Source organism: Manacus candei, unplaced genomic scaffold (assembly GCF_025592945.1).
Source record: "Manacus candei isolate 608988 ecotype Guabito, Panama unplaced genomic scaffold, ASM2559294v1 h1tg000018l, whole genome shotgun sequence".
Classification (NCBI taxonomy): domain Eukaryota; kingdom Metazoa; phylum Chordata; class Aves; order Passeriformes; family Pipridae; genus Manacus; species Manacus candei.
In genome coordinates, this window is record NW_026138066.1 from 3,951,254 (window position 1) to 3,971,207 (window position 19,954).

The window sequence follows — 19,954 nt, forward strand, 5'->3', positions numbered from 1 at the left end:
GAGCGTGTGTTTTCCTTATTATATAAGGACACGTGCACCCTACAGGTACCAGTTGCATTGCTACTGTGAGGATGTCGCTGAGAAAGGGAGAAGCTGGTGCCTCAGCCCATACTCCAACCCAACAAAACTCCATGCATGGTAATGCACACTATTTTATTGAGTGCTTTGCATCTCCAATGTATTTTAATAGCCTTTTATAATTGCCTGAGAGATCAGTGTCAGAGACATAGAAATAGTCAGCGGAGAAAGAGTCAGAATGAAAAGAGAAGATCCAGAGTCCAGTAAAAAGGTGCTGGAAGATCATCCTCAGCTGTAGCAGCATCTCAGTCATGGACTGTAACTGTCTGGCTTGAGGCACAGTGACAGGGTTAACAATCCTGTGGTGCCCTTGGTTCTGGCAAAGCACCTCTCACTTACCCTCGTTGACCATCCAGCTCACAACATGAGATCAAGGCTGGCAGGGTAGAAAATGGTCCCAGAAAAGGGAGTAGCACTAGTAGCATCAGAGCTACAATGGGCAGAAGGAAGCCAAAGTGTGGGTTTGTGTATGATGGATGGGATTTGTCTTCGGGTGAGGCTGGAGGAGGGAATTTTGGAGCAGCCATGCCAGCCAGGGGTATGACTGTGTGTGACCAAGAAGGGACAGGCTCTCTCTGACGTGACAGACCCTGGCAGTGGGCAGCAGTCCAGCACTGTGCTGGTGCTGAGCTGAGGCCTGTGGCCTTTCAGATGGTTGAAGTTAGACAAGATAAATCCTTCAGTGAGACTCTTAGCTTACATTAAAAAAATCGATAAGGTCCTAGCCCTTGAGTGGGAACTGAGAAGCTGGGAAGTAAATCCTAGATGCAGCTGAGAGCTTTCAATCTAGCAGAGAAGGAGCAAACACACATTCCCACGTGTTTGAAGATGATTACAGAGCTTTCAGAAGCCTGTGCAGTAATTTCTGGGCACAGGAAAGAGGACGGGGGCAGCATCGTGTTGGCATCCTCTCTTCCCTGTGATGACTACAGCTTGTATACAAATGCTTGGAGATTGATTGCACTCAGCCTCTTCTGACAGCAGAAGTGATTACTGTGGGCAGGGACCTGCTTGTGTGGATATAAAGAGGTGCAGCCTGCTGGCAGCAGACTGCACTCCCATCCCGGCTGCTCATTCCCATGCCTCCATCTGCTGCAGCCAGGTTTCCGGGTGTTCCTCCTCCCTTTCTGCCTTCTATGTAGGTAGTGTTGCTGGGGAAATCATCTCTACAGCCCTCTGCTCCTCTTTTCTGAACCTTAAAAATTTACACATGTTCAGGCTGTTTGTTTTCAAAACACTCCTTTTGTTCTCCTGTTTTCCCAGTGAAATCTGTCTCATTTCTCTTTAACAAAAGCTGACGTGTGGGAAAAAAATTTCCATGGTGTCACATGAAGCTATTTTTTTGCCACTGAAAAAACATGACAGAAACTCCCTAAAGGGCCCCACTTACCATGTTCTTATTATCAGGCCTCTCTCCATACATCGTCTCTCTCTCTCCTTTCCCCTCACAAAGTAGATGGCATTTGCTTTGCAAATGTGGGTGCCCAGCTTCTTTTCAGAGCAACAGGCACCTGCTTCATGCTCACACCTGGCTTCCACACCAGATGGATGACAAATCCTACTCAAGGACTGAGTACCTGATCTCTGTCCCTCCCTGCTGAGGCTTTTCCTCCCTTGGCCCCAGGAAAGCCAGTGCCGTCCTTTTTGGACACGATAGTTGCCATCTGATCCAGACCAGAGCTGCACCAGAAGCCAGGGAGTCCAAGGGGTTAGCAGGATTGCAGTCCTTGTGGTCTCAAAGGAAAACTCATGAGCTTTGTCACCTCTGGCCAGATTATTCCCTATTCCAAGGAATCACTTAAAAAAACATCTCCAAGGTTTCTGACGCTATTTATGAGCTGGCGTAGCCATGGAAACTGTAGTTATACCAGAAATAGCAGCTCACTTGAAAGACAAAGAAAACACAAGTTTACAAGATAGTGATTTTTCCAGAGGCTGGCTGAGCTCATGGGACTGTGGGAGGAAATCCCAGCTGAGGCACAGACTCAGGGATGCAGTTGATGAGGGCTGTGGCTGGCATGGGCCACAATAACTGTTTTGAAATGTATCTCTACAAGCTTGTGCCAGATACTTGGGAGACTTTGTGCCTTATTGATAAAGCTTTATCAGTTGCCACACAGATACACCTGACTGGAAATGAGCAGAGAATTAACCAGGCATCTGCAATTAAACCTTGGTTTCTCTGCTGCAGATAGGCAGCATACCAACTGCCTCTGGATCTCTGGTGAAAGGACCATTGTAGGACCTGGATTTAGAGTTAGATTGTTTATTGGTCTTGTAGAAGATCAGAGAAAGTCGGTGCAGTAAGGTACCTGCAGAAGGCTTGCATGCTGTAATCCTTCTACCCCAGTGCCAATCATGTTTCTAAGCTGTATGCTGTTCATGCTAGTGAAAAAAAGAGAAACAGATACAGAGGATTGGGCTTTGCCTGGCATAGATATTTAGTTGTTGGAATACATGCAAATCAGCCCATCAAAGATGCAGAGAAGGCATCCTCATTGAGAGTTTTATTGTTTCTCCTTCAGGAAATCATACACAGCTATTTTGGTGTCAGGATTAAGTATCTGTAACAGCCTGCAATAAACTGGGTGTGCTGACTTTGGGAGTCTGTGCCTGCTGCTGGATAAACAGTTACATTCAGTGTCCCGGAGCTCAGCTTGCAGAAGAGCCTGGTCTCAATATTCATTTCTACTTCTGCCCTGGAGGCTGCTCTGGCAATGGGGCGGAGATTAAAGAGCCTGAGGTCTGGTTTTCCACTGCCAGGGCTCTAGAGAGAGATTTCCATGATCAACCTGGAGAAAAGGGTCCTTTGAGGAGATATAAATCAAGCCATAAGGTCTTGCTGAACTATGAGCAATGGCCCTGTCTGTGCTGGAAACTAGGCAGCGCTGGGGATGACTAAGTCCTCAAGCCAAATGGCCATTGTGAAGATTTCTTCAAGAAAAAGGAAGTCCCTGCTTTTCTGATTCAGTCAAGGGTGCTCTACTTGTGAATGTCATAACATCATTACAGGACCCAGGCTTTCATGCCCGAATGCTTTAGGACATTCTTAGGCTTTTTATATCAGATGATATAAAATTGTGTGGTCTGTCATACACTTCATTAGTTACCAGAGAGTTAAATTTTCTTCTGAGTAGTGAGTCTAGCCTTTCCTGGAACAGATAGCTGAGTCTTACCATCTCACACTCACAAGACTGCCATGTTAGTATGATTTTATTAACTTATAGGAACTTCTCCCTGATTGGGATAAATAAAATGAAAATCAGAAAGATTTTTCTTTTTTTTTAGATAACACTTTTCACCTTCAGATCTTGAAAGAGAGAATGAAGCTTTCATCATCCTTATTTGTAAATACAGAAGCTGATTCACAGAAAGTTGATAGACCTGCAGATGAGACTCAGACACCCAGACATCTGCTGTGGGGACTGATGTGCTTAGCCATGCAGCACAAAAAGCTCAGGCCTTTATAACTGCTTTGTGATTCATTGTTTAAGAGTATCCCCCACTCATTGCAGAGTTGTCCCATGAGAAAGCAGTATCATTAGTGAGCATCCTTTCCTCGCACTAACTTTGCTTAATGTCTACATCCAGGCTGTTGGTAATGACACAGTGGGACTGAGTTTGTCAGAACATTTTAGAAAGCATGCTTTCTTTCTTGTTTTTACTCTGCCCACAATTAAAATATCTCCTTTTTCTTTTGTAAGATTATTTTTGCTCCTGAATGACATTTACAGAACAAGCTCAACATTATTATACTGAACCAAAACTTACATTTTTCCCTTCTTTTATCAAACCCAGACAGTTAATTTTGTTATCTATGTGACTGCCATAAATCAGAGCATGTGGTTGCTCTTAAAAATGTACCTGAATCACACAGCTTCCACAGTGTTGTCTCAAGGGTCTTATTTAGATTTTTGTTTTTCCGTAATTGATTCCTTCTGTATGAATGACATGCCATATACCTGTGAACAGTGATTAAATAGCCCATTAGCACTCTCTAAAATGATCATACATTGAACAAAACACAGAAGTAATACTGCCTTGTTAAAAAAAAAAAAGACTTCAAGAGTATCTTTTCATTTAAATAGAAATCAGATAATTCTAGACCTTTCTTCTGAGTTAAGAAGAAGAAACTGTACACAAGTCAGCTCCAGATGTCCTCTTTCCTGACAGCTCCTTTTCTCATCTTTTTTTTTTTTTTTTTTTTTTTTGAAAGATCAATTCTTTCTCCTTGGTAACCAGCAGCCCAATAAAGGAAGACTTTCTAAACATTTTGGTAAAATGTTTCTTTCTTCTTCTTAAGGGGACACATCTTTTCCTATGACTTTCACATCACGCAACAGACATATTCTTCTTTCCTACTCCTACCACAAAAAAGCACTGCTGTGCAATCTCATCCAGTTCAGCTCTTTGTCACCATTATTAAGATTTTTTTCATGTAACAGCTGAGGCTTTCAAAAAGAAATGATTGCTTCTGGGGAGCATCTCACACTCTCCTTGGGAACATTTGACTAATGGGCAGAGGAGGCAGCTCTTCCTGCTCCATTATCTTGTCTCTTGGGTGGCTGCTCACCTCCCAGACACACAGATGCTAAATGCTCTAGCTGCCATGTGATAGCAGATCCCTGATGGAAATAACTGTGGAAGGAGAAAAGCCAGAGGATGAAAATCTGAATCAATTTTTTTAAAAATTTATCTTCTCCTTTTATTGCTCAGGTGTACTGCAGGTACTAAGCCTTCTGCCCACCCCTCAGGATCTTGCAAATGTGTAGAGCTTAATGTTGTTTGTTTGTTTGCTTGTTTGTTTGTTTTTGGTTTTGTTTTTAATGGCCTTTCACTGGGAGATTCCAACCTTTTTGTTTAATTTAGATCCTCTACACTCTTGCTTTCCACTGGAGGTACACGTCTTTATAAAATGCATTCAAGTTTCTTACTGGGAGGCCACTAACAATATTTTTGTGTCAAGAACCTGGAATTACAGCTTGCTTGCTGGTCCAATCAAGCATCATAACCACATCATAGATTACGTGAACTGTTTAGTAGCCATCATTGCATGTGGGGCATGCACGTGTTGCACAAAGGATGTTCTGGCAGTTTTGTATAAACAAAGATTTATTTGTGGCACGCTGATAGCTGAGAGAATGCTTTGAATGAAAAATGAAAACAAAGGAAGAGGACAGAGTGAAAAAGGGAAAATTTCCCCACTGGCCAGCTGGGAAGGGCAATGATGGAGTCCAATAGGACCATCCTCCTCTGAGAGCTCTCTCCAGTGCAGCAGGTTATGACAGTGCAAATGATGAATATGATGATTTCTCACCATGTTTTCCCTTAGTGTGATATACTTTTCATCAAGACCCATTTAAACTCCTATTGGTTATTCCTGGTTGTGATTCTATTAGCTCTGGGAGGAGAACGCTCATCATGGGTAAATACTGCACATTCATTGCTTGTTGAGCTTCTGTGAATATATAATATTGGATAATATTTACTGAGAATTTAAATAGCCATTGGCTCTTTTGTTGAGCACCACATTTTTTTTCCTCTTTTATATACTAAAATTTACAAAACAAGAAAAAAAAAGGAGTGGGAGGAAGAGCAATTCTCTCACCAGCTCTTCCATGAGAATCTGCCATAATAAGGTTGTGGGGGTTTACAGAGGCAAGGCTGTGAGAGCAATAATATGGGAACAGCACAAGTGCAATAAAAGAAAAATGTTGCCACAGAGACGCTGGTAATTACTATCTCATGGCTTCAGAGAGAGGTTATATAGCTGCAAGCAGCACGCCCTGAGCACTGCCTTGGTAAGGCACCAAGGCACATAAGGCACCTATGAGCTAGCTGGAGTCTGGACACAGCCTGACAAGGAGACATGAATTCCAGTATAAAATCAAGTTCCCTGTCAAGAGTAGTGTTTAGCACAGGAACGGCATGGTGCAGCTGGCAAGGAAGATTTCCTAAGGTCAGCAGAGGAGGAGAGGATGGCACAGCTCTCTTCCTAATTTAGTCCCAGCTTTGGATCTGGCTGTTTCAGAGGAAAGCCATAATGCAGGGAGGAGCGCTTGAATAACTACCTCCTAACACCCTGACTTGTGATCAGCTTAGAAATGAGATTTGATTACACTTGCTGAGATTTGACCTTACATAACCACCTGTTTTCTGAGAGGTCCTAAAATAATCCAGTCCTCTTTCAAATCCAGCTCTGGTGGGTGACTTCTCTAGGACACGTCCCCTGGATAATGCTGACTTCTGCCACAGCATCTACTGAGGGACGGAGAGCAAAAGCTGCTTTCCCCTCTGTGGGGCTCTGGAGTGCAGGGGACGCAGAGAAGACACCCCTGCTCCCCGATGGCAGGCACCTTTTTCCCCTGTCCTCTCACTCACCCCCTTCCAGCTGCTTAGCTCTCCCTCTCCTTCCCTGAGCTGCTCTGTCCATCTTCAGCCTTTCTCAGGTTAGCCTCTGGAGGAAACTGGCTCTGTTTTGCCCCTACTCTCTCACCCCCGACCAAATCCTTTTCCTTCCTCTGTCTTCTTGTTTCTTTGCTTCCTCAGGAGTGACATGTGAAATCTTTGCACACCTTCAGGCTTGAGATGGGTGTTATGAGATTAGCGCTTTAACAGGCCTGAAAGCTGCTTAGACAACTATTAAATCTTCAATCTTCCCTCCATCTTTCAAAGAAATCACTTCTGGAGGAGCTGGAGAGATGGAGGACACAGTCATTTTTTCATGGGTCAGCTCTTCATCCATCTGAGAGCCTTCAAGTACTGTGGCTGGGTGGTTTGAAGGGATTCCCATTGGACTGGGGTTGGGAACCCCAGCTAAACCCTTACCAGGGGCTCTGTGTTGGCACCTCAAAGTGTCTTCTCCCTCCTTCCTTTCCCTGTTGAATATTGGCTCCCTTGCCTGGCACTGTGTCTAGCCTCCATCCCTTTCCTCCCTTCCTACCCCATCAGCTGCACACTCCTTTGCAGCACTTTAGGAGGAGTGAGTGCCACAGAGTAAGAAGAAAACGGGCATCATTTGTTCTAGGCACAGCACGATCAACCTTAGGATGCTGACTTTTAAAGCCAGTCATGGGACAACATGTGCCTGTGTTATTCAAATGGAGAGAATTCATGCCTCATTGTCTGTATTCCCATTTATCTCACCTAAATGGGAGGCAGAGAAGGCAATGCTGAGATTACCAAGGAGTTGGGTGGCACCTCGTGATGCAGTGAATGCCCCCTCCTACGGCAGAGAAAGGTTTTGTGTCTGAGCTCCCTGATCTGTCACCTTCCCCCATTCTCATCACCTCGTGACTGTCTCAGGAGCGGATTACCTCCTCCTATCTCTGCAGGGAAGAGGATCTCTGTGTGTAGTGAGGGACACCATCTGGGGACATCATCTAGGGGCCAAAACTGACACTTACCTTGCAGCACCTGTTGACATGAATTTGCTGCACAGTGAGGTTGTCTTCCCAGCATATCACCTGTAGCCTTTCTGGAGACTATAAAAAGCTTGAGGAGGAGGCAAAACTCATGACAATGTCAGGATTCATTAAAGAGAAATCTAAGTTAATAACACTATGTATTGAGTTTAGAGAAAATGCAAATTAGTAGTTCCAAAATGAACCAGTTTACAAGAGCAGCATTAAAAAATATTATACTGTTGATCCTCTTAAAATTACAAAAATGGATTCTCTACCTGACTGAAATCTCTTCTGATTTTTCCCCTCAGAGCTTCCAGCCTGGGAAATTTCACTCCAAATTATTCAGTTTTGGAAATTCCAAGTAAGTGAAAGTACAAGATTCCAACAGGTGAAGTTTTTCTGAACTAGTCACTTCTAAAGGCTGTAAAACAATTCTGTTCCTCAAGTGCAGCCACCTGTTCAACAGAAGATGGCGATGACATTTAGCAGCAAAAAGCTGCAATATACCACCACTGTAAAAAATTCAAATCCAGAAATACTGGACTGATTATGGCTGCAATCCAAATTCAAACAGGAAAAAATGCCATACCTAGTTCTTTTTAATCTTACAGTTTTAAAAAAATGTCAAGATTTGTTGTTTCCAATAAGGCACTACAGATATATATGACTGCTGAGAATAAAGGCTGTGTAGTTGAAGGATATGTTTTTAAAAATTTGCATAAGCTTTTTGAAATAAGCTTAGACATTAGTGGTTTATCAGACGTATTAATTTGGTCAACTAATTGTGATCAGTGGGGTAAAAATAAGTAAGACCGAATCATAATATTTTAAGTAGAACATATTATTTTCCAACTAAGAACATATTTGAGACTTTACCATGTTTTTTGCAACAAAGCAGGCACACTCTAGCTGTTGTCCTCGCCTCCTTCTGTCATAGAAAAAGGAATTGGCTGTGGTTGGACAATGTCTGCCAAGAGATGATCTTCACTGCATGGCATCAGTTTGTCAGAGATTAAATACTAGGTTGTAGAGATTTGCTTTCAGTGATGTTCTGCTCCAGCGTGGTTCAAACCCTTCCTTTCTTCCAGCAGAGCAGTGACGTGGTTCCCCAGCAGGATGCTGGATATGCTGACCCAAAGGATGATGACTGGCTTCTAAGTTCCCATCTGCTCCGCATGGTGCGTATCCAACATCTACAGCTCTTTCTCACATTGCTTACCAACAGGAAGATGAAGCACAGAGCAATGGCATGATTTGCCCCTGATTACATACTGACTAATTTCTAATCTAGGACTGAAATCTATTTCCCCTGCATGCTAGGCACACATGCCCATATAGGCTGAGGGTACATACATACAGTGGCACACAGCTATACACTCCTATGCCTTTATGCATATTTGTGGATATACTGGCCTTGATTTATGCTCACACACATTTAGAAATAGTGTGTAAATAGCTACTGAAAGGCACATGCAGTCTGGTGCTTAATTAAAAAGAAACCCACAAGCTAATCTCAACTATGCCTCAGCAAGAATGATCACCATAATGCTAGTTATGATTGTACTGGTTTTGCTCTACACAGCTGCTAAACCCAAGGAAATTTCAAGCCAAGCCATGAGTGAACAGGGATCTCAATCCACACCTCCTCCCATCTAAACAATTTCTGGTCTCCCAGTATGAACTGGGAAGTTTGCTAAAGTCAGAGTGTTAGTCCAGACATCAAAGAAGTCCAAGACGAGCAGTTGATGTACAAGACTCAGTGGCTTCCTCAAAGCTCCCCACAGTTATAACCAATTCTTCACAGCTTTCTCAGGCCAGGACTGTTCACATGAACAATATGAGCCACCATGAAGTGGCACTGTAGTTGAAAGAATTTGCTCTGCCCTTTCCTCATCCCTATCCCACACAGCCACTTCTCTGGTGCTGGCATAAAGGTTTAGCCACATTTGTCTGTTATGAACAAATATTGGGAAACCTATCTGGATTGACAACTCACTGGTATATAATTATGCATTTGCTTACATGTTTCTGCCCAGTGCTGTTTTAACTCATCTCACTGCTGTATTCATCTCAGTTCTCTTGTGCTGGCCCATGGGGAGGGTTAGCGTAGGAGTGAAAAAGAGCAGGAGAGAACAAAATGATTTCTCTTGGTCATGAAACTAAGTCATGGAAGCTTAAAACGCTTCTGTGGCTGTAGCCCCTGCTAAATGGAAATCCACTGTCAGACAGACATATGCTCTGTTTGTCCCTTGAAATGCATGAGCTAAGAATCATTGTGCAACCCATAGCCTAAATGAAAGCAATGTCAGGCTGGGAGAATCAGTCCCCTTCCTCTGAGATCTGTTTATCCCCAAAGAAGAGCCCTTTTACTCAGTTGTTTGCAACCTTTAAAAATTTGTGTACAATAAATGTTTTCTAATGGAAGTGTGGATCCCGGGTAGTGAATTTAAGCCCATGGACAATAGATTTGCTTTGCTTATTTTGCTTCTGTAAGTGCATTAAAAGCAGTGTATCAGTCATTGCAGGTCCAGATTTGTCGGTTGCAAACCAGTGATCTAATTTGTTGTACACCGAGGACTGTGTATGCGAAGGATTTATGTGACTGAAGAACTAACTAAGTGGGCACTGCGGGAGTGGAAAAGAAAGAAGAAATCTGCTGATATTTCAGAAAGGAAGCGGTATAGAATCTTTTGGATCATTTAAGCAACCCTGGGAAATGAGAGCTTGTTCTTCCTAAGGTAGCTGATCTTTGAAACTGCTTGTGTGAGAATGGGTGGGAGTTGGGAACAATAAACTGATTAAGTGCAGCAGGTAGCAGGAAAAATGAGATTCATAATGACCTCCATTTGTACTACCCCTTATCTTCCCACGTATGCAGGAATACACAGTCTGATTCTCCGCATATTTTATTTGGTATAAATCAGGGCCAGCTTTTGAAATCGACCTTAATTACACCAGGAAAATAAACAAAACAAAAGCCAGCGGCGAAAAACAAAGACATCCCCCCCTCTCGCTCCCAGGCACAGCAGCCCTCACCGAGAGCCCGGAGCCGTGCACGGGGAGCACTCCCGCGCCCCTGGCCGGGCTCAGCTCCGCAGACAAAGCCCTGTGCACCTCTGAGCAAAAAGAGCGCAGCGCGGCGCCGAGCGGGCGGGAGCGCAGACAAAGCGGGGCAGGCGCCGCAGCATGCGGGGCCGCGCAGCGCTTCCTCTGCGAGTGGGCTGCTGCCGCGCTCTTTTTTTTTTTTTTTTTTTTTTTTTCCTGCGTGTGAGTGTTATTTTTTTTTCCCTCTCTTCACCAACTTCCTTCCTGCTCTAACTGCCAAAGCTCGAGGCTGAGCGCTGACAGCAGAAGAGGACCCCGGCCGCAGGCGCCGCTCAGCCGGTGAGTACGAGGGGCGGGCAGGGGGGAGCCGCGCAGGGACAGCGCAGCGGGCGCACCCCCGGCTCGCTCCTCGCTGGCGCCGTGCAACTTAGCGCCTTTGTTCCCGGTGGCTGGCGCCGATGCCCAGTCCTGCCCGGGGAGACTGGCAGGGCCCTGCCAGGACCCGAGGGGGAAGCCTGTCCACCCGAGGCTCCGCACGGCGTTGGGGTGGAAGGGCAGGGGAAGGGGAAGCGGTCCCGGCGCCCTCGCGGAGGCGGCGGAGGTATCACTGCGGGGTGGTACCCGCGGTCCCCGGGCAATGGGCGCTCTTTCTATCCCTGCACCCCAGAGGGGTGGGATGGGCAGGCCAGGGCTGGGGGTGCTGCTGAATCCGGTGTGTTTCTCCCCCATCGCGGAAAATTACTTCCTCCCTGCTAAGCCCGCTTCCTGGAGATAAGCTCTTGGTTAGCGGATGGTTTGGAGCAGTGATACGCAGAGGGAAGGCAAGAGAAATGCTGCTCCTGTGTCATCCCTTTTTGTGCTCCATGGCGGCATGGGGGGGCGAGGAGGTGCCCACCATCCACCCTGTCACTTGCCCCTCCTGCTGCAGGTGCGAGGGCAGCCACCCATCCACGGCACAAGCAGAACTCAGCTGCGAGACGCGTGCACCCCTCATCAGGTCCTCCTTCGCCTCCTGCAGCCTATTCTTTCTGGCAGGCATCCCTAACCCTTACCCTCTCCCTGCTGTTTCATGGGTCCTGCCAGGCCTCAGAATTGCAGGTGATGCAGGACTGTGGGTTGGGGCTGCAGGAGCACAAGAAAAATGTGGCAGAGCAAGACAAAAATCACAAAGATTTCTCCTTGCGTAGAGCAATATAGGGTTAATTTTCTCATTTTTAATGAGCCTCCTGGCCTGAATGGGGGGCTCTATCTTAGTCCTTGGCCTGGGCAGTGGCACAGAAGCTCATGGACTGCGGCAGCAACATGCTTTCTCTGGGGAGGCGCTGGTGCCTGAGCCCAGACACATGTCTCAGCTTGCAGAGGGGACCAGCTCCAGAGCTGGAGCAAGTAGAGGCAGGAACAGTTGAGATGGGAGCTTTCGTCTTGGCCACCTTCTGCCTGGGAATTTGGCAGGAAGGTAGGGTCAGGTCCATGGCTTCGGGAGAAATGACAGAACGGGATCTGATCAGAGCCGTCCTGAGATGCATGTGAGCCAGGAGTTGTTCATCCCAGACAGCCTACCTGGTCCTGTTCCCTGTAGGATCTTACTGTTGGTATGACAGGCTGTCTGTCCATCTTTCTGGGAGGTTTTCAGAGTCTAAAAGCATTCCCTCTCAAGTGAGCCACCCCCAGAGGGTGGCAGGGAGAGACTTTGTGTCATGTATGAGGCAAAGGGAAGGTCTGAGGGATGAGGAGCAATCAGTCCTGACTCTCTGCCTTTTCTCTGCGTGTAGCCAGAGATCTCTCTTTCCATCTCCTGGGTCTGTCCCTCTCCTATGATAAACCACAAGATGTGGATGGGGGAGGACAGGGGCAGGCAGGCAGGCATCTCTGCTCTGTGCTTGTAGTAGTGGCAGATGCAGCCTGGTATCATGAGAGAGCTTAGGAGAGTCAAAATTACTGAGACCTGCAGCTGGAGCCCAAGTGGAAGGTGACACCTGGCAGTGGCTGTCATGGCTCATCACACCCTCTTCCTGTGCTGAGTGTGGAATGGCACTGAGGGGATTGTGAGGCTTTCTAAGGTGACTGTGCTGAGGTCACAGAGTGGTGGGGCATGTGTGATCATTGCTTTCGTGAGAGAGCTTTTGTTTTCCTTACTCGTGAGGACAAGCTCAAGGGCCTTTCCTATGGTATTTAGGTACTTCACACTCCTAGAGTTGGGTGTGAACTCGGTCCAGGTTATTCAGCTGCTAGGACTTGCTTTCTTTCCTGTCAATTTGAGTTGAGATTCCCTTTTATTTCCCACCTGCCCTAGTGGGAAATAAAACTAGTTTTGCACTAGTTTTGCACTCATCACAAAATTGCAAAGTTGTCTTGCAATAACCATTTCCCATTAGCATGCCCATCTGAGTCTTCTTGTTCCTGTGCTGCTCAGTCTTTGTAACATGCCTCTGTCCCTTTGTAATATGCCAATATATCACTCCTTGATTATTTTTTCCCCCATTGCAATTACTCTGGGAGGTGTACATATTACTGATTGTTGCCTGATTCGCTCACTCGTGGCTAGGCTTCGCAAACGAAGATTAAGGATTAAGGTGTTGCCTGATACCACTTGCTGATTCACCCTGAAGAGTTGCCTTTTTTTTTTTTTAATATTTCCTTTCAGTTTTAATGAAGGAGAAAACTATCCAATTAGCTCCCAATTTAACTTTTGGGAGCAGGGCAAATGTTAAGACCACAGCTTCGGAGAAGGATAAAGGGTTTGTTTGGAAAATTGCAAATAAGCAGGCAAAAGGGGAATTTTTGGTAGGGACAGCCTCAAAGAAAAAGTTAATATAAGGATAAGTGGAAGTGAACTGAATGATCTGTGTAGCTTGACCAAATACCCTTGCAGCCAAAGAACAAGTAATGGCTTGGCCATTTGTGACAATTGCCACTGTAGTGGGGCACTGCTTTGTTTTTCAGCCTTTCTCTGAAGAGTGGGAAGGTGGCTAGGACTATGTGTCTGGCTCCATGAGGCAGGCAGCTAACTAAGGTAACCTGCCATAGCACTGGTTACCTCTCCTGCCTGTCTCCTGTGCCCCCATCCCATACCCTGGTTGCCCATCAGTTGATCTTTCTCTGCTGTGGCTGCTATTTGGGATGCCACCCAAGCAGTTTTGCTGCCCTTCTGAGTTCAATGGTGCATGTCCCAAACATGCTGGCTGCGTGGTTGCAGGCTCCAGCTCTCCTGCCTCTCCTTTGCAAGAAGTCCCACTAAAAAAACACAGGTATGCATGGCTGCTCTGTGGTCATCACGATGCTTCCTTCCTCAGGGGGAAAGAGTCCTGATCAGTGCCTGAAGGGAGCTGTTCCTGGGAGCACAGGGGATGCCAGCAGATAGACTAGTGGGTTCGCTTCCTTGAGAGCTTCAGCTGACTTGCTAATCTAAGGGAGTAGCTGTCAGGTATTTGATCTTTCTATAAAATGTGGCTTTTAACCCATTATGAGAGGGTGAATGAAACATCTCTCCCTGACTTTATTTGTATCCGTGCTCCAGTGTGTGGCAGTGACTCTTTGTGCGAGATAGCTGACGAGCACTGAAGCCTTGTACAGTGGCTTGTAATTGCGGGGTTGCCGGCCACAGCCATGCTGCAGAGTGGCTGTAAATCACTCTGGTTTCAGCCTCTGCTCCTGCACCTCCTCCCTGGGAGGGAAGAATGGTGTAAGTGCGTGTGCGCATGGTGCCTGCAGGGAGAGAGGAGCGGGGGTAGAGGGGGTTTGTGTTCAAGCCAGAATATCAGCACAGCAGTGTCGGGATTGCAGCTGATCACCGTCGCCATTTGCCTGTAACAATCCTGCTGCCTTTGGCACTGGGTGTGTGCTTGCCTGTCCCGGAGACTGAGCCACACTGTGCCCAGAGTGACTGCCCCTGGGGACACTACCCTGTCCAGAGCAATCTCATTGACTGCCCCCTCCTCTGCTACCCAGACCAAGTGACCATGACTGAGAAGACCCAAGAACCTCATGTGGAAGAAGATGATGATGAGCTGGATGGGAAACTCAATTACAAACCTCCTCCCCAGAAAACCCTGCAGGAGCTGCAAGAGTTGGACAAGGATGATGAAAGCCTTGCTAAATACAAGAAATCCCTGCTGGGAGATGGACCTGTGGTAGTAGGTAGGCTGGGGCACACTGATAGGGAGGGACTGGGGAGATGTATCACAACAGTGTGCTGTGGGCATGAGGCAAGGTTGCCTTAAAGAAGAGGGATCTTGTTTGACCAGGGTCATGCGCTGCTTCTGCTGGAGGACTGGGGATGGACAGGTGGAGAGATGCATGTAAAGGAAGCAGGGAAGATGCTCTGAGCATTAGGAGTAGGATTACTGGGGAGTGCTGGCATCAAAAAGGGACTTGTGGTGGGAGGTGTGTTGGTCTTGGAGGACTCCTGGGGGGTTAGGAACATGAGGGAACCAACCTATGCTGAAAGGGAGTCTTGTTGCTCAGAAATGATCTTAAGAAGGAAGTCTTCTGTAGTGGAAAGACATCCTCTAGGTATTGGGATGGACACCAGAGGGATCCATGTTTAAGGACTGGGGTAAACATGTGGTCCTATTGTGCTAAGAGAAGCCTGGCGTTACTGGGTGTTTCATGAAATGCAGTTTCTGTGTGGGAAGGCATCCCTGTTTCTTCAGTGTCATTTCCCTGTGATTATATTTAATTTTGCAAGCTGACAGCTTCCCCCTGACTTTCCTACCCGCAGACCCAACAGCTCCCAATGTGGTGGTCACTCGACTCACTCTGGTATGTGACTCTGCTCCAGGACCGATCACTATGGACCTTACAGGTAGGCACAGGCTCTGTCCTTGATCACGAAGGGGAACAAGCAAAGGCCCTGGCATGCTTTAAGTTAAAAGGGAGTTTGTCCTTGGGATGCTACAGTGGGCTTTAGAGGAACTCTGAGGGCATCTTAGCCTTGTTTCTTACTTTGAGGTATCCACATATGAATAAAAAAGAAGGAGGTGTAACAGAGGAAAATATCAAGGGTCTTTTTCTTCATCTAGACTGCTCTAGGAGCTGGGTTTCTCCTCCATCTCTGCTTACTTCCTTTTAATGAGACCTCACAAGCACAAGGGATGTGCATGCATTCGGTAACAGGCTGTTTTGAAACTTCAGAATCAAGCAATACTGCAGTTCCGGCTCCTGAGGACATGGGGAGAGAATCAGGCTTCACCTTATATGGGCTTTTCTGAAGAGAGAGGAAGCTGGGCCCGGAGAGGCAGAGAAGCTTCCTGTTCAACCAAAGCCACACAGAACCCTGCAGAGCCCAGGCAGCCTTCCAAGCTGGGCAGGAGCTCTGAAACACGCTCCACTCACCCGAGACAGGGCTGGGCATAGATGGAGCATGCACACACTCCTGCAGGTGCCCAACAACAAGTGTATGCATAAACATCTTTATGTATGTGTGTGCCCAGACCTGTGTTAATTTAGGCATTATCTTCACAGATGTGGTCACAGACACATACGTACAGCCAGGCATTTCTGTGTATTTGGTCTCATGGTGCAATTGCTTATACAGACCTCCATGTACTCATTTTGCAGGTGTTGCCAACCTTCAAACAGATGCTGACCTCCAACACCAATCCCAGCCCCATCCTCCCTCCCACGCATGGTCTCTCCTTGCTGTGACAACTCTAATGGCTTGATCCTCTCCTTACAGGTGACATTGAAGCACTCAAGAAAGAGACCTTTATATTAAAGGAAGGAGTGGAATACAGAGTTAAAATCCACTTCAGAGTGAGTTGTTTTCCTTCCTGTTGCTTCTCATCAGTTGCTGAAGCCAGTCAGCAGCAGTCTATCAGATAACTAGTGCCAGGCAGCATGCCTTCCTAATAGCTGGGCCCTTGTAAAGCTTCCCTAGCTTCAGATGTTGTTCTACCCAACAAAGGAACAGCTATTTCCAGGGAATTACTTCTGTTTGCTCGTCCCTTGGAGGAAATTGATTTCTGTCCACTCACACTGGTGAACAATAAGTGGTTTGAAAGCCAGATGGGTAGTTTTGGCTGAGTTTGGTTTGGCTTTTTAGCCACCAGAAAACCTTTACTTCACACAAAGTGGACATGGACAGGGAGGAGAAGACAAGAGATAATGGCTTTTCATGAAGTACTGATTCAGTCAGTGTTACTGGGCTTCATGTACACATTAAAAGGATTTTTAATATTGTGACATCTGGCTGAAGATAGCTGAGTTCTTCTGAGTCATGCTATACCCAAAAGGGCTCATTTCTCCCTCTTTCTCATTAACCAGTGTGTCAGCCATTTCTTCTGTTTGCAGCTGAAAACAAAACTTGGCCACGCTGCAGCGTGGCATCCAGCACTGATCTGATCATCTCCACAAATGTTTGCTTCAGACAAAGCTAGGCTTGGCAGAGAAGGCAAAAATGGAAGGAAGGTAGTTCTGAGGCAGACAAGGGAAGGTGTTAATATTTTGGGGTTTGTAGGGCAGATTTCCCTTCTCCTCTGAGGTTTGCTCTCTCAGAGATGAATGTCCCCCGATGCTGTCCCCTGAGACACCTCCACCTTTCTTTTTGCTATGAAATGTTTCCATCTGTATCTGAGCCCTGTTGACAGGAGATATCTGGAGCCAGACAGGTTATTCGAACTCTCTCCCTCAGTCCCATGGCTGGTAAGAGCTGGCATCACGTGAATTCTCCCCTGTGATATAAAAGGATCTGTCCATCTTGTTTCCAGCCTAAGTAGTGTACACTGCAAGAAGGCAGTGTATGCTGGAAGGGAACAGCAAGGGATACATCCAAGCTATTGATGGGAGATTTGAGGAGCGATTATGAACAAAACTCTGTCCCTGTGTCTCTTGAGGAGAAGCTTGCCAGCTCCCCATGGAGCTTAGAGGACAGCTGGCAGTGCTCAGCCAATTTTGCCCACCCATTTGTATTGGAGGGATGACTAGTTACCCACGTATGATTTTCAATATGAAAATTGTTAACTGGGAACTCCCTGCTTCATTTTTCTTTGTCCTCATCAGCCTGTCTTGAGAACATGACTGATGTGCTCCAGTCAGCTTCAAAGTCAGGCAAAGGATGGAGAAGTGCAGGAGATGCACAGAGGATGCTGTTGGTCTCCAGGTGCCTATGGAAAAGTTGTAGTAGTGCTCTCTGCAATGTGTCCTGTTCTGAGCCTCCCTGCTATAGGGAGTCAAGATGGGTATGTCTCTAACGAGAGGGAAAATCAGCAGATACAGAACTAAAACCCTTCTCCTGACACTTACTTCTGGTCATTTCTTTCAGGTAAACAGGGACATTGTGTCAGGACTGAAATATGTGCAGCACACCTACCGGACAGGGGTGAAGGGTGAGTAAGAGTCCTTCATGCCCTACACACCAGTGCTCCTACCTCTGTGTTCCCTCTGCTCAAAGAAGTGTTCCTGCAGCTCTTGGCTGGGACAGAGGCTCCCTTGGTCCCAAGTCCCTCCCTGCACTGCCATGCAGGAGGCGACTTCTCAGCAGTATGCATAAACCTCTGTTGCCCAGGACAATTGTTTCTTGTCCCACGTGAACTAAGTATGAACCAGCTCTGCTGTCTGTGTGCTAAACTGTCTGCAGCAGCAAAGTCTGCAGAATCTCTGCTTAGACAGTGCTTGCCACAGATTTCTTCTCCATACGAGCTCTTCACCTCCCCTCCACCTCTCCTCCTCCCCCTATAGAGTGGCTCAACCTGTGTGAAGCTTCCCATCCCCTGAAAGCTCTTCAGAAGCACTTGGTAAAATTCAGACCTGCTCTACAAAGCTTCCTGCTGTGTGTAGGGTCCTGTATTTGCTGGTGGGTTCTCCTCTTCATACAGTGCTGGTCTGCTTGGACAAGGCAGAGGAAAGCCCCATTTTGCACACACACATCCCACAGGCATTTCTGCATGCAACCACCCCTAAGGCTTCAGCATCCTGTTCAGCACACATAAGTAAGTGGTGTCTTCTCATCAGGAACGAGAAGTAATAGGGAATCAAGGTAGACCTTGAGCTATATGCTGTGTGTACTCACTCCCTTCTAGCATCATATAGATGTGACAGGGTATAAACTGAGTTGCCTGTTCACCTGCCCGTCCACCCATCTTATCCTTCCAGCTGTCCTTATGCTTCACTAACTCACTGTTTCCACCAATTCTGCTCCCCTTTGCTGACATGGACTGTCCCTTTCTCTCCCATCTTCTCTCTGTGATCTTCACTTATGCTCATGGCTTCTTCTCTCTTTACCATTCCCCATCTGAGGGACTCATCTGCTGTGGATTGTTTTCTCCTAGTGGACAAAGCCACATTCATGGTTGGCAGCTATGGGCCACGGCCAGAAGAATATGAGTTCCTGACACCTATTGAAGAGGCTCCTAAGGGTATGCTGGCTCGAGGCACCTATCACAACAAATCCTTCTTCACGGATGATGACAAACATGACCATCTCACCTGGGAGTGGAACCTGTCCATCAAGAAGGAATGGACAGAATGAGTTCACCCAGTTTGCCTTCCCCCTTCCTGTCCCCTTGCCTCCTGCACCAGTCTCCAGGTGGGCCATGCCCACCATGCTGCTCCTTCCTGCCACCATGGCTGGCCACAGCCTGGCAGCCCTTCACATGAGTGCTGGGGCTCTGTGCCAGCCTTGGTCGATGCACAGCCCTGCAGGCGGCCTTTGCTGCTTCTTCTGATACACTGAAAACAACCCAACCGTTCTCACCACCGCCCCATCATGACACATAATGGGTTAAATTGGGAAGCATCTCCCTCCCTCTCTCCCAATACTTCCTCCTGTTGCCACCTTCCCTCCTGTACCAACTCCGGTCCCGGAAGTGCCTTTTCTAGGAAACAAGATCACCTGGCAGGGCAGACTGGTCCCTGGAAAATCCCTATCTTGAGTTACACTTGCCATTGTGCTCTGACTCATTGTAAATGGTTACTTACCTCTCATGATGGTCTCCTGGTCTGTATCTGGTGCCCTACCCTGTTAAAATCCATCCTTGTGCAGGCAAAACCAGTCAGGGGGAATGCAGCTAGTTGCTGTAATAAGACTTCGGTGTCCCAAGAATAAAACCAGTTTCTTTCTTCTTTTTTGTGTGAGTGTCACTTCTTTTCTAGAGCATGTTTTTCAGTTATATGTATGTGAAGAATGCATTATATGCATTATAGGAAGGCTTAAGAGCATATTTTTCAGCAGGGAAATAGCCCTCCTCCTTCAAAACATCAGCCTTACTCTGTAAACAAATTATTTCAGAACTGTTTCCTTCAGGGATTTTATGAATCCTTTGAAGCCCAAAGTCTGGGCTGTGATGGGGAGTAGACTTCAGGGTTAGACAGCCTCCACCTCTCATCCCAGATGGCAACTGAATAAGCCAGGGAGCTATAAAATAGCCTTCTCATGTTTAACACCTGCCGTAGCAGCTGTTCCCCAGGGCTAATGCAAGAGCTCCAAG

General features: G+C 46.7%; 1 protein-coding gene and 1 long non-coding RNA gene across 2 annotated transcripts; one reads left to right on the forward strand and one right to left on the reverse strand.

Annotated features, from left to right (window-relative positions):
* Positions 1-10,566: 10,566 nt before the first annotated feature.
* On the forward strand, positions 10,567-19,589 carry ARHGDIB (Rho GDP dissociation inhibitor beta). Its single transcript, XM_051784311.1, has 6 exons — positions 10,567-10,868; positions 14,478-14,666; positions 15,250-15,333; positions 16,207-16,283; positions 17,791-17,854; positions 18,797-19,589. The coding sequence occupies exons 2-6, from the start codon at positions 14,489-14,491 to the stop codon at positions 18,994-18,996; spliced, it is 603 nt and encodes a 200-aa protein (XP_051640271.1). The 5' UTR covers positions 10,567-10,868; positions 14,478-14,488; the 3' UTR covers positions 18,997-19,589.
* Positions 11,610-14,471, reverse strand: LOC127469705 (uncharacterized). Its single transcript, XR_007904037.1, has 3 exons — positions 12,475-14,471; positions 12,090-12,341; positions 11,610-12,003 (listed from the first exon to the last, which is right to left on the reverse strand). It is a non-coding gene; the product is annotated as an uncharacterized LOC127469705 (long non-coding RNA).
* Positions 19,590-19,954: the final 365 nt, after the last annotated feature.

What these genes read in the sequence shown, in the direction of transcription:
- ARHGDIB (XM_051784311.1), top strand. Translation starts at nt 14,489, where the DNA reads ATGACTGAGAAGACCCAAGAACCTCATGTGGAAGAAGATGATGATGAG. An exon ending in AGATGGACCTGTGGTAGTAG is followed by an intron (nt 14,667 to 15,249) that starts GTAGGCTGGGGC and finishes TCCTACCCGCAG; the next exon opens with ACCCAACAGCTCCCAATGTG. An exon ending in CTACCGGACAGGGGTGAAGG is followed by an intron (nt 17,855 to 18,796) that starts GTGAGTAAGAGT and finishes GTTTTCTCCTAG; the next exon opens with TGGACAAAGCCACATTCATG.